Source organism: Pipra filicauda, unplaced genomic scaffold (genome assembly GCF_003945595.2).
Source record: "Pipra filicauda isolate LSUMZ 115617 unplaced genomic scaffold, ASM394559v2 scaffold152_size1767362_pilon, whole genome shotgun sequence".
Taxonomy (NCBI): domain Eukaryota; kingdom Metazoa; phylum Chordata; class Aves; order Passeriformes; family Pipridae; genus Pipra; species Pipra filicauda.
This window is the reverse complement of record NW_024104018.1, coordinates 1,730,463-1,747,290: the sequence shown is the minus strand read 5'-3', so window position 1 is coordinate 1,747,290 and position 16,828 is coordinate 1,730,463. Positions and strand designations below refer to the sequence as shown.

The following is a 16,828-nucleotide window of genomic DNA, read 5'->3' as shown; positions in this document are numbered from 1 at the left end:
TCCCTGAGGGCACCGCCGGCCGCCGCCATCCCCGCCGGGAGGCGGCGCCCGCGGGCAGCGCCGCTCGCGGCCGGCGCGTCTCAGCCAATGGCGCGGCGGCGGCGGCGCGGCCCAGCCAATGGCGCGGCGGCGGTGGCGCGGCCCAGCCAATGGGGGTCGGCGGCGCGGCGGGCGGGAAGGCGCGGGGAGGGCGGGGGGCCCGGCGGGAGGCGGCGCCGCCGCAGCGCTGTGAGGGCAGCGCTGTGAGGGCAGCCCGGCCCCGCCGCCTCGCCGCGCTCCGCCGCCGCGCTCCCCCGGCCCCTCCGGCCCCGCTCCGCCCGCCGCGCTCCTCCATGTACGACAACTTGTACCTGCATGGGTTTGAGGACTCGGAGGCGGTGAGTGCCGGGGCGGGGGGCGCGCACGGGGACCCCCGCAGGCTGGGTGCGTGTGGCGGGGGTGAGGCGCTGTGGGGTGACACTGCGCTGCCCCAGAGATACCGGGACGGGCCGGTGTGGTTCCCTAGGGAATGATGCCCCCTCACCGAACGGGTCTGTGGCAGCAGGGCCCCCCCGGTGCCGTGTCAGACGCCCCGAACAGGATCGTTCCCCGCGGGGGTCCGGGTGGGTGTCCGTGTCCCGCCGGGATCGCCGCGGCCATGGACACGCCGGGCCATATTAAACAGGCATCTGTTACATAAGGCGTTGTGGCCAGCTCGTAAAACACACAGATCACAACAAAAAATATCGGGTACGTCAGTGCAGACGCACGGGGGGGATGATGTGGTGTCCCCAGGAGAGCCGGCGGGTCCCGTATCCCTTTGGATGGGGATTTTTTTCCCTGCCTGTGTCGGTGCAGGTGTGGAAGTGCAGCCCGTCTACGTGTTGCCTCGCGTAGCGGCAACTTGTTTTAGCATCCCTTTATTTCAGGGGGAGAGGAGCGACAACGCTGAAATGAACGCAATGCACCATGTCGAGAGAAAAACCTGTGCCTCCGAATCCCTCAGAACTGTGTGCCTGGAATATTTCAGAACTGTGTTTCTTAGCATTCCAGAATGGTTTGGCTTGGAAGGGACCTTAAAGCCGGTCTCGTTCCACGGGCAGGGACACCTTCCACCAGACCAGGCTGCTCCCTGCCCTGTCCAGCCTGGCCTTGGGCACTCCCAGGGATAGGGAAATTCTTCGGATCAATTTAGGAGTTCCTGCCCTTTTGGCATGTCCTGTTAATTTGTGCTTTGTGTTTTCTCTCGCTGCCGCTGCTCCCAGGCTGCCATGCCAAGTGCATATGAGTGTGTTAGTTCCTTTAGGGATGTGTTTTGGGATCCAGCTGGATGTTTCTGTAAACCAGGCGAAGCGTGAATTCTTGGGAGCTGTTCTCAATCCTGAATGTGTCTGGTGCTGGTATAATGTCTTTCAGCAGAGTATAAATGTGTTCTTAAGAAGACAATTTAAAAGTGCAGTGGTAGGGCTAAGAAAAAGGAGTTGCTGGATAGGGGTTGGTGTGGAAGAAATGTGTTACCTGTTAAAGTTCATTAGAGAACGCTGATACATGTGTGGTGGGATTTAAAGGTGCTTCTGAGGTGCTCAATTCCATGTATTCACAGAATCCCAGGGGATTGGAAGGGACCTCTGGAGATCATCCAGTCCAACATCCCCTCAAGGCAGGGTCACCTGGAGCAGGTGACACAGGAACCCCAGGTGGGTTTGGGATGACTCCAGAGAGGGAGACTCCACACCTTCCCTGGGCAGCTGTTCCAGAGCTCTGCCACCCTCGTGGAATGAAGTTCTTCTTCAGGTTGAGATGGAACTTCCTGTGTTTTAGTTTAAATTTCACGAAAGCCCCGCTGAGCTCTTCCAAGAGCATTGTTTGGGAAAAGCAGTTTTAATGGCAGCAGAGACTGACCTGCACACAAACATCTGCGTTAGGATTCGTGCTGGGGGGATCGTGGGATAGGAGAGAGGAACCAGGTCTTTGGCTGTCCACCTGGAGGGACGGGGATGAAGGAGTCATTTCCAGGTTCCCTAATATTCTCCTCAGTAATTCATGATAATGCTGGGTAATTTTACTCATTAACTGAGAATGTTTTTGGATAAACCTATTTTCCAGAATCATGGGAACGTGTGTGAAAATTTCGTTCTCATAAACAAAACAAAAAAACAAACCCACCCAAACCCTAAAAGCAATCTGTAGTCACACAGAGAAACCTGAGGCCATAAACCCCAAAGGCTCGGGCACAAAGCAGTTAAAATTCCCCGAGTGTTTGTTTGCTTTATCCTCCCGCACCACTTAAACCGCTGTCCCTTGTTATTTTGGTTCCTGACCCGAGGATTGGGAATGCCTGCTGGGACAGTCTCCCGGCAGACAGGTAGGGGCTGGCTCACACGAGGGTGACTCTCCAGCCGCGGAGAGCCGCCGCCGCGGTGGAATTAATTCAGTGCAAAACAAACCGGGGGAGAATTGTGGTTCCCTGCGGGCACGAGCAGATAACTGTGAGCGTGCAGAGATGAAAGGAAAGGCCTCCCTATTGTTCTGCTCTAGGACCTGGAAGGCTTATCCCGGCTGTCGTGCAGCTGGAGGAGCCCGAGCTCGGATCCTGTGCGTGCTCTTTCCTCCCCTGGAGCGCCGGGAGCCGTGATGGGAGGGCTCGTGCTAATTGCGGCGCTTCCAGCACGGAATAAACCTCGGCCACATGAGTCATTAGTGCAGGAGCTCTGCCTAAAGTGGGCATTTGCCCTCACAAAGCCCGGCCAGCCCGTGCAGTGTTTTAACCGGCATTCAAGGGAGAAGTCACTTCTGGAAAAGGGGCTGTAAAATTGATCCCTCGTTTCTCCTGGTAGATAATACACAGATGAACTGCTCAGAGAGCACCAGCAGAAGCGTGCAGGTGGGATTTTCCTGTTAAAAGCAGCAGCACTCTTTACGTTTAAAACCCCCCATTTTTGACCAGTGAACAGATCTATCAGTGATTTTTGTCCTAGCAGCTGTTGTTGTAGCGTGTTTGTGCGTGTGCATGGATATAAACCGTGCAAAACCACAATTTTTACTGCCTGCCTATAAAGCTACGAGCGTGTGCATGGCATTACAGCCCATCACCAGCTGTGATGATTAATGTGAAGTAGATGATGCACTAGTTATTGTGAGGCTTTTTGGAGGAGGAAGATTACACTGTTGAAGCTGAGAAAAGCTGCCAGTGACTGGAGACAAAAAGTAGTTCCCACGTTTAGGAAAAGAGGTGCAGGGATATGGGAGCAAACAACTTCTACAGGCACGAGTGTCCTTGTCAGGAGCACAGGAAGGAAGATGGAATTGTGTGACCACAGGGAGAAACATCTTCCCAGGGAAGATATTTTGCCAATTTGTTGCCGTGCCCTGTGATTTTGGGGGCTGTTTGTAGTGCTTTGGGTAGTTCTGACAGGGTCACCCCTTTGGGAATTAAAGCTGCTTTGCCGTGTAGGGAAGTATTTCATGTTCTTGGTAAGGAGAGAATAGGACATAAAGCCCCATTAGCACAGGGGCTTAAGACAGTGAGGTCCACTGGGGAAGCAAATAATGCAATGTTTTATTTTCACAGTGGTGAACTAATTGTTTTGTGTCTGAGGTGGGGAAGGGATCTCAGTGCTGCTCCATAGGCCAATCCAGAGTTTCCCAGTGCTCTTTGGTTTCAGGAAAGACTCCACATTTGTCAGAGTAAAACTTCAGTGACCCCTTCCCATAAGAAATCACTTTTTTTCCTGTGAAATTCCATTTCCGTTAAAGCAGCGTTTCATTAAAAAATTACCTCCGGGAGCTGGCAACAAGCAGAGCCCTTCCCAGCCCCTGGAAATGCTGGGAATGACACCTGGCTATGGTCAGTGTGTTTTACACCTGCAGAACAGGCCCTTTTAGGTTGATTGCTCGTTTTTATCCCCTGAGAGCCACAGCTGAGCACACAGAACATCCTCCCTCCCCTCCCAGGGGTGAGTTTAGGGCCTGTCAGCACAGGAGGGGCTTTATCTGGGCTCTTGGAAGGGTTATCTGGTGGGGGGAACAGCTGCCTGTGGCTAGGGAAGTTCAGCTGGGTTCTGTGAGGAGCAGGGAGGGCTGGCATGGGATTAGAGAGGGCAGGGAAGCAGGGAAGGTGCCAGGGGAGGGAGGGTGCTGTGCAGTGTCAGTGCTCTGGCAGAGCTGGTGACAGCTCCACGTGCCTGCCTGCTTGGCCAGGGCAGCCTCTTCCTCCTCGAGTCCAGGGCATCTGAGATGGAATGTCGTTTGTACCTTCACCTTCCCCCTGTTTTTGTTCATATTTAGATCCTGACTGGATTTCCATGTGGCCTCTGATCCCTAAAGGAGATGGGAAGGTGGCTTTGCTTGCCCCGTGCGTCCCTGTTGTAGTGATTTCTTTAGTAACTGCTTTTCCCTGTCTGCTTTTTGTCCAGTCTCCTTCTCCCGAGCCATCTTCCTTTCTAGGCTTCTTTCAGCTGTTTGACCTGCATGTAACCCTGCCTGCCTTCCCTGGGGCAATTCCCATCCCTGCATCCACAGCCTCCCTCCTGCTGCTCCTTCCCCTTCCCAGGGAAGCAGGACTTGGCTGTCCTGCTGTGCCAGCCAGGGGGATGTCCTGCAGTCAGAGGTACTGGGCAAGTTCAGGCTCTGTCACCAAGAGTCAGATGAACACTTTTGGTGGGGTTCATGCCCACAAAAATATTTTAGATCCTGAAAGTGCTTTGGTGTTCATGGGAGCCAAACACCAGCGAGACTGACCCTGGTAGCTGATGTTCAGTCTGACACCAGAAGGGCCGTGGGCAGGACTGTGTGTGCTGCTGCATTCTAGGGTTTATCTCCAGTTATTCCATAAAATCCTTGAGAGATTGCTGAGAATTTTTAGGAAAGAAGCCATGGGAATAGTGGGAGAACACATTTCATTGAGCACAGGGATGGTCAGTGTTGTGAGGACACTGTACTCCCCTGCCTTCCTCCTGCTTGGTGACATTACTCCTCTCATCACTCACTGCTGCTGCTGCCAGTGTACACTTTTCCCATGGCAGCTGAGACAGGAAGATCCACGTGCTGCTCAAGTAGAAAAACGTGATTATAGAAAAACAAACCTTGGTAGGGAAGCTCATACTCAAATATCAACTGGATTTCTGTCTGGTGCCTCTCTGATGGCTAAAGGAGAAGGGAAGGTGGGCTTTGCTTGCTCTCTTCATCCTCTCAGTTGCTGTAGGTTGAGTAACAAATAATCAAAATGTGTATTTAGAAGCGTTTTCCATCTTGTGCCTTTAGTCAAATAAAAGCTGGGACTTTCGTGGGGTTGGGAGGGTTTCAGTGGTCATTGGGTGCATCAGGTCTCTGCTGAAGTGTTCAACCTGAAGATTGAAGGTGGACAGTTGAGATCTGAAGGTCATCTCACGGGGCTTGATGGATTTGGCAGGCTGGGACACCTTCCAGGTTGCTCCAAGCCCCGTCCAACCTGGCCTTGAACACTTGCAGGGATCCAGGGGCAGCCACAGCTTCTCTGGGCAACCTGTGCCAGGGCCTCCCCACCCTCCCAGCCAGGAACTGGATGTGTAAAACCGGGAGAACAGTGTTTGCAGTGTTGTTGGAGGCACCCAGCTTGTCTTCCAGGATACCTATTCTTTGTTTCTCTATTTCAATTAGTTCAGTTTTCTAATGTTTAATCCAAAAAGGATGAGGAATGTCAGCACCCAGTCATGCAGGATCACTGGCCTAACCACTTATCTCCTTGTGGAGGATTTTTAGTTTCAAATGTGTGCTAAAGTCTGCCTCGACTGGGAAAATAATCAATATTTTTTGGTACAAAGGGATTATCCTCTGCCTGTTGTGTCTCCTGAATCGTCAGGGAGGGTTGGCTGTTGCATGGGCAGAGCGTGTGTGTGTTTGTGACAGTTTCAAATCTGTTTGCATTTCCATTAGTCCTTAATAGGCTGCCTTGACTAATGAATCATCAGCTGCCTGACATTCCTCTTGTGCAGAAAGAGCTGCCTGACAGGTTGGACAGTTGGCTTCTTTGGGGTGTTTTTGCTCACGTTTTCACAATTTCTAAAATCCTACTACTACACCATTAGCTGTCCTTGCCATGTTTTGTGCTCATGTGAAAATGGTTTTCTGATCTGACTCAGATCTTATTAGTTAAATGTAACATGATTTGATAGTCTAGCAGTCAAATAAAACTTTCAGTACGAATCATAAATCACTTTTATAAATTGCTGCTTGCTGTTTCCATAGAGGTGCTTTTGGATACCAAAAATACACTGAAATAAAAAAAAAAAAAAGAAAGAGAAAAGCTTCAGGAGACAAAATGAGGAATAGGTGGCTGTGTTTGCAGTTCCAGCTGCAGGTCAGAGCTCACCTGCTGGGACGGTGTGTTCATGGGAAGGATTGAGGTGTGGGATCCACTATGGCTTTATCCTACTTTGGATCCCTCCTGGGGAATCCTGACTGACCGTGGAGTGCAGCCAAAACCACAAGGCCTTCCCCCAGCTGTGCTGCTCCTGGGCTGCACACTGCTCCCAAAACTGCCCAGTGCTCCAGGGAATGCTGCTGCTGGGGGGCATGAGCAGCTCTCCCTGGGCTCAAGGGCACTGGAGGGGGGAACGTGGCCCTTGGTGCCGAAGGAGCACATCAGAGGAATAACAAATAACAAGGGGAGAAGCTTAACCTAGGATTTGTTGCTGTCATGGCTTGCTTCCCTATCTCCCTAAAACACGTCCTGCTTGGGAGCTCCTGAGCTGTTGGATGTTTTCCCTTTGAGGGTGCATTTACAGAGATAGTAGAGCCTGGCTTTAAAAATCAGCAGAAATGCAGATTACGTTACAAACAGGCCAAGGCTGACAACTGTTCCTGGTCATTTGGAATCCGGTAATTAATTCCAAGATGTCACTTGGCTGGCTGAGTGCTCAGTTCCGTGGGGATCGCAGGTGGTGTCAGGATTTTCTTGCAAACTCTCCTTGTATTTTTCCACAGTGCTTTGTCGCTAATTTTCATGCCAAAAGTGAACTGGTTTTAGCTCTTGTTTTGCCATGTCCCAGCACACATTCCCGTCCAGGTGCTCCGTGTGCAGCCCAGTTAGGAAGTGAACAGCCTGGCAGCAGGCACAGGCTTTTTCCAGGCGTTTTCCCTCTTTCAGGAGAGGTTCCATTGCTGGTGGGCACATCCTGGTTCTCTCCACTCGTGACACCTCCCAGGTCACGGAGCTGTGCATGCCGAGTGAATTCCCTGCCTGCCAGTCCGTGTGGAGCTGTTTGGGAGCGTGGCTGAGGGGTAATCAAAGGAAGCAAAGACTGGTCTGGAGCTCCCTTGCTCCATCCAGGCTTCCTGGTTCGTTCATGGAGCGCTGGTTTTGTGTGTCTGGGCATCCAAAGGGATTTCTCCTTTGGGAAAAACACACGAGAGAACAGCTCTTGGAAAAGGAGGGGTGGATGGGTTGGAGGAGAGAGCCAAGCACGGGCAGCCAGGGGAGTTCAGTGTGTCCCAATAATTCCGGGCCTCCTCTTCCTCCCTTTTACCTCTTCCCTTCCTCTGAGGCTCTGTGGTACCTTGGCTGGTTCCCCACGGATTCCCTGGAGCAGCTGCAGGGTTTGTGTTTGTGGATACACACACGTGTATGGACACACGTACGTATTTAGGGGATTGGGCTCAGGAGGGCCCCTCCAGCCTCACCCATTCCCTCACTCCATGAGGACTTCCAGAGCACAAAGGGAGGCACTGGGGGGGTTCTGTGTCTTGTGCCCACCTACCTTTGTCTGCCCCACTGATCAGGCAAACTGGATTTTTGAGTTGGAGGGTTCCCCAGATCCCCAGAACCAGCCAAGCTTTTCCAGCAGCACGGAGAGCTGGAGGCAGCCAGTGGAGCCTGACTTTGTGCATCCACAATGCAGGATGTAAATCTGCCTTTTCTCTTTCTCTCTAAGGGCTTGTCAGGAAGGGTTTGAAGTGTCTTGAGGAAAGGACTCTGAAGGAGCAGTGGGGCTTCAGGCTCTGCTCTGCCCCTCAGGAGGGTTTTCATTTTCACAAGGACACAGAAAAGCAGGAAAACCCCGGGAGAGGGGGACAAGGGGCTGCTCTTCTGTTTTGTTTTCCTAAACAGTCACAGAGTACCAAGGCTGTATAAGTTCCAGAAATGGAGCTATTTGGTTGTGCAGCTTCCCCAGCCTGGCAGTGCCTTGATTTATTACAGCAACATGGGAGAAATCATGAGGAAAAAATACTCCCTCTCATCTTGCCGAGACCTGAAGTGGTGAAGAGTGTGTTTGAATGAGCTGCTAACACTTCATATAAAACTTCACAAGCCTTTCTATTTTGAGAGAGTTCTGCTTATACCCAATATATTTTCTCCCAGGTTTTTTTTCCGTGCTGGGACATTTCCCTGCAAATCAGCTCTGGTGCTGCTCAGCTCCTCTGTGCTTTCTGCTCCCTCCCATGGGCTGTGTGTCCTTGGGATGATCACAGGGATTGCATTCTCAGAAATGTCCCATTTCCTTGGAAGATGGGTTGCTGTAGAAGCTGTGCTGGGTGCTCGTGGTGTGGGTGAGGCTGGAGGGTTTATTTTTTAGCAGCCATGTCCATTATGGCCAGAAACAAGCCCTTTGCACCTCTTCCCCTCATCCCCCTACAGGATGGCCAGGGCATCCTCCCAATTCCCTCTTCCTGCTCAACCTGGAAACCTCTGGCCTGTTAGTTCAAACTTTATCCCATCCTTTCATCTCTTACAATAAGAACAGAATCATGTTTCTGGTGGTTACCCCTTATGCTGCTGCTTCACAAAGCTCTCCTTTCCTTGCAGGATTTCCTGACAATATTGTTAAGCCCCATTCCTGCCATGATTGGTGTATTCCCTGAAAAATGTGTGTCCCTCTTGCCTGGGAAAATGATGTGAATCTCTGCTCAGATAGAGAGCTCATGAGATACCCTGATAAAATTCCACATTCCAGAACAATTAGTGGTGATCTCAGGTTGTCACAGAACAAGCCCCAGCATCCCTCTTGGGCAGGGATGTCTCGATTATGACCAATCCAGGGAAAATCCCACCGAGGAAAAACAGCCAGAGCCTGTAACTCATCCTGCCCCACCAAGGCAGCCCTTGCTGTTGGCTCCAGCCGGATCCATGGAAGTTTAATTCTTTAAAAGCAATATTAACTCCCTGATACACGCTTGCACTGAAGTGTCTGAACAGGAACAGTGGGCAGAGTTACTTCAAAACAGATCAGTTTTCAGAGTTTCTGACGAGGTATGAGGAGCAGCTTTGTGGTGCTCCTTTGAGTTGAAATGTTCTCAAGATGTTTTTTCGCGGCCCAGAAACCAGGAATGTTGGAACTTTGCACTTGTTATCGACCTCTTATTAGAAAATGGAGGGGATATTGACAGATGGAAAACCAGGCAAATTAATTGTACTTTGCCTCCCTACATTTCCCCGTGCTAATTAGAGCTGTCTGGGAGTTTTCCCTTGCTGCCCCGAGGAGCAGAGTGGTAGTAAGGTGGGGGTACATTGCTCCTGTGTCACACCCTGCAGTGGGTTCCTTCCAGGAAGGCAGGCAGCAATATTTCCCATTAATAGATCAGCTCTGTGCCGTGTAAAACATCCAGGGTGAGTGGGAGCCTGGGAGGAAAGGAGCCACAGACAGGAATATTTCCTGTAAAATCCATGCAGTGGTGGTGGATCCGTGGAAGTTGTTCTGCTGAGTGGAACCAAGGAGTTCACTTGGGCCTTGAAACTTGTCACTGGGCATCATGTTAGTGCTGATGCTGTTTGTCTTATTAGAATATTTGAGAACCTTGTTAAATTTTTAGCTGCACTGCTCTGTTCTGAGTAGAGCACATACGAACGTTTCCTTTTTGTTGGCTTAGAATCAAATTTCCTGGAATCACAGGATGGTTTGGGTTGGAAGGTGCCTTAAAGCCCATCCAGTGCCCTCCCCTGCCCTGGGCAGGGACACCTTCCACCAGCCCAGGTTGCTCCAAGCCCCGTCCAACCTGGCCTTGGACACTTCCAGGGATGGGATATCCACAGCTTCTCTGGGAACCTCTCCAATGCTTGGATAGAACACCCAAACCCATCATATTCCCACAGACTTGTCTGCAGGAGGAAGCTTCAGTCCGTGTGATTCCTTATTCATGTTCTCTCTGTGCGAGTGGTACCTGCTGAGGGGGAAGATTCAAAGCGCTGTAACTTTGCACAGATATTTTGTGCCTTCCTTCATAAGCAAGAATTTAATTTATAAAATATGTATGAGACCTATTTGGCGTCAGAACTGGATGTTTTACATTCCTCAACAACAACTGGATATTCATAAGGCTCAGCTGCCTTTCTTCCTGACGGTCTGATCTCTTGCAGTCCTGGTTGTACCCTCAGAGCAACAACCACAGGGATGTAAATAAATACAAACACCGCAGTGTTGTTTAGCTGAAAGCTGACGAGTGGAGAGGTCTGAGGCATCACAGCTTTCCAGGCTGGTTTTGCTGAACATTTTCTGGCCTGAACAGAAATTACATATGCCCTTAAATCTGAAATTTGGGGCCAGAGCTGAGCTGAGGGATAAAACGAAACCTAGTTTTCAGTGGAGCTGGATTGACGTATTTCAATGAAGTGCAGCCCAAAAGTCCTGATTCCTGCTCTTTTCTTTCAACAGTTAAATAATTCCTCCCTTTCCCTCTTCACCCAACTGCAGTTGCTGCATTACTTGCAAAAAAAAAAAAAAAAAAGGAAAAAAAAAGCTACTTCCCAGCAGCTGGAAGCTTAACCAGCATTTCAGGAAGGAAATCAGCAAAGTGGTGTCCCAAGTGGCTGCTGCCTGGCTGGGAACGTGCTGCAGTCTCTGGAGAGCAGAGAGACTTGGGGTTCTTTGTGTTCATTGGATTTTGCTCCTTTCTCTTCGAGTCCTTCCCTGCTCTGCTCTGAACTGCAGCGCTGCTGCCGCCACAGGGCCTGGCTGGGGGTGCTGCCAGGAGGAGCAGGAACAGCCAGACCCTGCTCTTGTCCCTCAGCAGGGCCGGGATGTCCCTCCTGGCACATCCCAGGGAGGCCGAGCTGCACGAGCGGCTCCACACGGGTCACTGCCCGCCCAGGAGGAGCAGGAGCAGCACGTTTCTCCTCTCGTTTATTCGGTCTCTGTCGCTAATTTGGTGATTTGTGTGTCAGCAGTGTGGCTTGCATGGCTCATCCCGCATTTTGGGATGGACATGAGCCGCAGGATTGAGTAGGGAAGGGGCTGTGTCAGGGGAACTGCAGCCCAGGAGCGATACAGGCACAAATGTTAGGAAGAGCTGGCTTGGATCCTGGCTGTGTGTGATGCCACTGTGCTCCCGCTGCACTTCCCTGCTGGAAAAGGTGTGCAGAGGGGTAGGAACTTAGAGGGGATGCAGGAATCACAGAATGGCCTGGGTTGGAAGGGAAATTAAGGATCATCCAGCCTCACCCCCTGCCATGGGCAGGGACACCTCCCACTAGCCCAGGTGGCTCCAAGCCCCATCCAGCCTGGCCTTGGACACTTCCAGGGATCCAGGGGCAGCCACAGCTTCTCTGGGCAGCCTTCCTGGAGAGGAGATCCATGCAGTGTCCCTGCAAGGAGAGGAGAGACTGTGGGAGTTCATGCTTTTCCCTCTGCTCTGCATTGCTGACAGAGCTGGAGAAAAACCCTCCTTTAGGGATGGAAAACAAGGTCGGGAACCCTGTGTGGGTTCCCAAACCTCCCGTCCTCTGTATGAACATCAAAGTACAGCCTGTGCTGGGCGCGGAGCAGGTGCCTGTCCCCTCCCTGGTGCTGTCCAAGGGAGAACTGGGGTGTCCATGGCCTCTGCCCCCCCTCAGTCGGTGCTGGCTCATCCCTTGGCTCGGGACTGGCCGTGCTCCCGGGGCATCAGCAGCTCTGCGGGATGAGGAGGTTGCCGGAGCGTGGCGAGGCCTCCTCCTCCCCTCACTCCTCCTCCCCTGTGTGCCTGCCGTGTCCGCAGCATTCCCGAGGCTGCCGAGCCGGGAGAGGGATGCCGGGCACAGGGGGGAGCGCTGGTGTGCTGTGGCGGCCGAGCCCTCGCGGGAGGAGGCGCGGAACGGGAGCTGGAGGGATCGGATCTTCCGGCGGGATCTGTACCGGGGGAAGTGGGATTGGCAGAGCAGCCACTGCGGCTGAACGCAGACCCGATCCCACAGGAGCCGTCAACGCCGGCGCTTCCAGGGAGGGGGCTCCTGGCGTGGGAAACGCTCTGCAAACACACGGAGAGCAGGAAAGAAACAGTTAACGCTGAAATGCACTGAGAGAACGGGAGTTTAATCCAGACCTTCCTTCCTGCGGCAGCTCGGGGCACCGGGTTGGAGGGAATCGTTCCAGAGCACGGGGATCTCCTGGGGATGTGTCCAGGAGTGCCAGGGATGCACTGACACTTATATAACCTGGGCATATGTTCATCCCAAACCTCTTCCACGACAGGAGGTGAACATGAGTGGTGTTTCTGTGTGTTTGGATCATGTTATCACCACGCTGGAATGTTCTGTTGGAGGAGCTGCAGTGTAAGGGGAGGGTCTGTCTGTCCTGTACGAGCAGTTTGTCTGCTCTAGAACTGAGTCCTGGGGGTTTTGCGCTGTTTAGCCCAGGGCAGAAAGGGAATTTGGGAAGTTCCTGAAGTTCATCTGCCTGGCTTTTGATTTCCATCCTTCCCCTCGTCCTTCTTTTTCTTTTGGAAGTGCAAGGAATGGTTTTGCACCTCAGTGGGACACTTTCCTACCCAGGGGTAACATCAGCATCAGGGTAGTTGGGAGGGACCACCATCTGCATTTTGGGACTTGAGTTCCTCATGTGTGACTTCCAGATTCTGGTTGCTCATCTTGGAATGTTTTCCTTCTTCCTGCTGGATGTGTTTCTGTACCTTTGACCAGGCTCTGCCTTCACTCATCACACCCCTCCCCTGCATTTTTGGTTGTGTTTCAGGGCAGATTTATAGGGCACCAGCAGAACCTTTGGCAGCAGTGACATTTTCTTTGGAACAGATGTACCTCTTCTGCAACATCCCAAAATAATGGCAAAGCTTTAGACCAGAATAAGGGGTTTAAATCTTGTCAAGCTTTTGACAGATTCCACTCCTGACAAGGCATTTTTGTTTCCCCTTCTTTCAGCAAAGAACAATCTCCAGGTGCTTAAAGTTGTCCTGTTTGCTGCTGTAGATTTGTGGTTACTGGTGCATGGGATGGAGAAGGAGCTTTTTGCACAGAATGAGACCATCAGGGTCCCTCTCAGTTATTGTTTATGCCAAATCCAAGGGGCTGTGAGTGTGGCAGCGATCCCTGAGGGATTTTTTCTTGATTGCAATGCTTGCTGGATGCTAGTAAGAAGGAATATTAAACTGTTGTTTCTCTTAAGACATTTAATTAAGAATCCACTTTGGAGGCTGTTATTAAAAAAGAAGAATCCTGTCTTTGAATTTCTAATATTTAACTCTCTAAGTTACCGTCATTCATGGAATCTTGGAATGGTTTGGGTTGGGAGGGACCTTAAAGCTCATCCAGTTCCATCCAGGGACACCTCCCACCAGCCCAGGTTGCTCCAAGCCCCATCCAACTTGGCCTTGGACACTTCCAGGGATCCAGGGGCAGCCACAGCTTCTCTGCCCAACCTGTGCCAGGGCCTCCCCACCCTCCCAGCCAGCAATTCCTTCCCAATATCCCATCTACCCCATTAGCCAGTGTCATCCCAATTTTTTTTTTTTTTAAACTTTATTATTTGTTTGTTCCTGCTTCCCATTTCCCAAAATCCCTGTTGGTTGGTTGACTGTCCTGTGCTTTTTCTCCTTCTTACAAACCACCTGAAAACCCCCGGTAACAACAAATCCCTCCCAAGCCACCGCTGTGTTCTCAACAATGTGGACCAATATCCAAGCAGGAACAGACATGGGAACAACAGACATTGTCAGGGGGGATTTTTTTTCCCCTTCATTTTATGTAGTAGTGATAAAACCCCCTGATTTGTTTGCTGCTCAGCAGTGCTCTCAGAGCTACGAAATTAGGGCAGACTCGCTGTAACGGGCCCCACTGAATTCCCAGCCCTATCCCAGTGAATTCCCAGCCAGCCAGTGGGCAGCAAAGCCCAGCCTGCAACAACCTTGAGGTCCTGGGAAGTCCTTGGATGCCCTGGTTGATTACAGCAATCAGGTCCCATGGAGTGTCCCTCAAACATTACCCCGGCAGGCGACAGCAAGATGTGCTCTCACTTGTGTTTTGCTCTCAGCACGTGGAGTTTGGAGGCTGCAAGGCTTTTGGGGGGAGGAGTTGCTGTTTACAGCAGGAAAAGTACTTGGAAAATTAGGGCTTTTTCTTACTGAGGTATTTCTAGCAGTCCATAAAAGCTTGTTGGAGGCTCAGAGGTTGGGTGAGATCAGAATTGGCTGCAGGAAAAATAATCCGAGGCCGTGGCAGCTCCCTGGGAAAAAAATAATGAAAAAAAAAGGGTGGAAAAGTAAATAATAATAATAATAATAATAATAATAATAATAATAAATTTAAATGCTTGGTTTCAGTGTTTAAAGCTGTTTCTGAACCTCCTGGTTTGGAAGCTTTTGGAAGGGAGAAGCTGGTTAAAACCACCCCACAACTCAACAGACCCAACCTAAGCCCAAAGTCGGGCTTAAATGGAGCAGAAATTCATGCCAGCAGTGCCCTCCCAGCACAGCAGGGATGTGTTCAGCAAAGGGATTTTCCTGTAGTTCTGGGGAAGATGGGAGCCTGGTTCTGGGACTCTGGGATGTTTAAACACTAAAAAGAAATATTCAGGGTTATTTTGGGGGTGTAAAGCCTGATGGTGTGGGAAGTGGTGGCACCACACTAGAAGGAAATCAGGACACTAATCAGAAAAATCCTTAAAAACGTGTATGTTCTTTAAATTGGCTGTTGGAATTAGGAAGGGTGTGCAGGGAAGACAGACAGGTGGCAACAACCTTCTCAACACTGAGGAAAATTCCACTTCTTTCCTCACGTTTATAATGCTCTGAAAATGATTGTATTTTGTTTTCCTGCTTTGGGGGTGAAGTGTTCCCTGGGTGTGTTTGCAGTCCAAGGAGAGATGGACTGGGGTTTTTGGAAAAAATCATTTGAGGCAATGAGTGGGTGCTGCTGGACATCCTCCATGAAAATAAACTTCAGTGTTCTGTCTGAGCTCTCTGATTTTAACTTTGGCCAGCCTGGAGAAGAGAAGGCTCCAGGGAGAGCTGAGAGCCCCTTCCAGGGCCTAAAGGGGCTCCAGGAGAGCTGGAGAGGGACTGGGGACAAGGCCTGGAGGGACAGGACACAGGGAATGGCTTCCCAGTGCCAGAGGGCAGGGAGAGATGGGATATTGGGAAGGAATTGCTGGCTGGGAGGGTGGGGAGGCCCTGGCCCAGGTCGGGCAGAGAAGCTGTGGCTGCCCCTGGATCCCTGGAAGTGTCCAAGGCCAGGTTGGACGGGGCTTGGAGCAACCTGGGCTGGTGGAAGGTGTCCCTGCCCGTGGCAGGGGGTGGAACTGGATGAGCTTTAATGTCCTTTGCCACCCAAACCATTCCAGGATTCTTTGATGATTCCATGGTGTCTGGGAGCAGTCCCAGGACAGGGCACGGGCAGGGACAGGCTGGCACAGGGCAGCCCAGTTTTCCCAGAGCTGCCGTGGTGACACGAGAGCAGCAGGCAGAGAAAACCAAGCTAAGCTGGATGAAATCCAAAGGGAAATGGGGATGAGCCTGAACAGAGTGAAACAAGAGGAGAAGTGGGAGCTGCTCCTCTCCCAGATCCCGAGTCAGATGTCCGTGTTGCTGGAACGAGGAGCTCGGTGGAGGTGTGATGTTAAAACCAGAAAGGTGACCCACCCTTTTCAGCAGGAACATTTCATCCCAGCCAGCACTGGGAGGTGATGGGAGCGTGAGTTAGGAATACACCACATTATTCCAGGACTTCCTGGCTGAAGCCTTCCCACTGTGTGTCTGAGGGAATGCTGTGGCAGACCACATATGGTACCACAGATGCTTGTGGAGTTGGCAGGATGATGAAGTTTAGTTTGGGGGCAGTGTTTGTGATTTGGTTTTTTTTTCCTGGAGACTTTATGGAACATTCTTGACTCAGGGAACAGACACAGAGCTCCATCCTTTCAGGAGAGCTCATTTAGGATCCCAGGTGCACTTTTATTAGCTGGTGTCATCCAACCCAAGAGCAGCTTCCCCAGAGCCTTGGGAAGATCATTCAGTGCCTTCAAAGAGCTGAAGTAATCAGAAAACATAAAGTAGTCTCTCTGTTGCAGCTTTAGCTTTGGTGTCTTTTAACACAGAAAAAATAACACCTTTCTGCTCTCCTGGGACTTCTGAATAGGTTTCCTGAAAAAGAGGGACCAGCTGCAGAGACTGAAGCAAAATTCAGACTGGAGGTGTTCAGGTGTTGATTCAATCCCATTGGAATAAAGCCCAGATCAGAGCATTGCCCGATCTTTGCTCTTTTGTGAACAAAAAACGTGGGGTTTGAAAGGTCTGTGTGTTGTTCAAATGTTGTGGCTCAAAGCCATTTTGGGGTGAAAGCCACGTGATGGCTGTGGCTGCGATCCTCACCTTTCACTGTGCTGGGAGACTGTGGAAAAGGGGTGTTAATTTGTGTGGGAAGGGCTGAGTTTGTAACACGTGAGCAGGAAAAGTTCAGAACAGCAAATACGTTGTGTAAGCACCACCTTGGGCTCCCTGCAGTTCCTGCCAGGTAAAATCTCCTGTCTTGCATGTTCATTTGAACACCACCAGAAAAGATGGAGTATTTTGGCAATAAATATATATATATATATATTACCAGTATTTTTTTTTAAACTCTTTTTCTTAAATGTAGCAACACAATCTGTGCTGAGCTGAAGGCAGCTGGAGGAAG

At 51.0% G+C, this 16,828-nt stretch overlaps 1 protein-coding gene across 4 annotated transcripts in view; it reads left to right on the top strand.

The window, feature by feature from the left end:
• The first annotated feature begins 275 nt into the window (after nucleotides 1-275).
• The window catches only part of CACNB4 (calcium voltage-gated channel auxiliary subunit beta 4), a 46,826-nt gene continuing 30,273 nt past the window's right edge, over nucleotides 276-16,828 (top strand). For all 4 annotated transcript variants that reach the window (XR_005562700.1, XM_027733970.2, XM_039379018.1 and 1 more), the window contains exon 1: nucleotides 276-377. Coding sequence is in view for 3 of the 4 variants with exons in the window: in XM_027733970.2 (XP_027589771.1) it covers nucleotides 333-377 (45 nt within the window). In the remaining variant the exon portion in view is untranslated. The remainder of the gene's footprint in view (nucleotides 378-16,828) is intronic.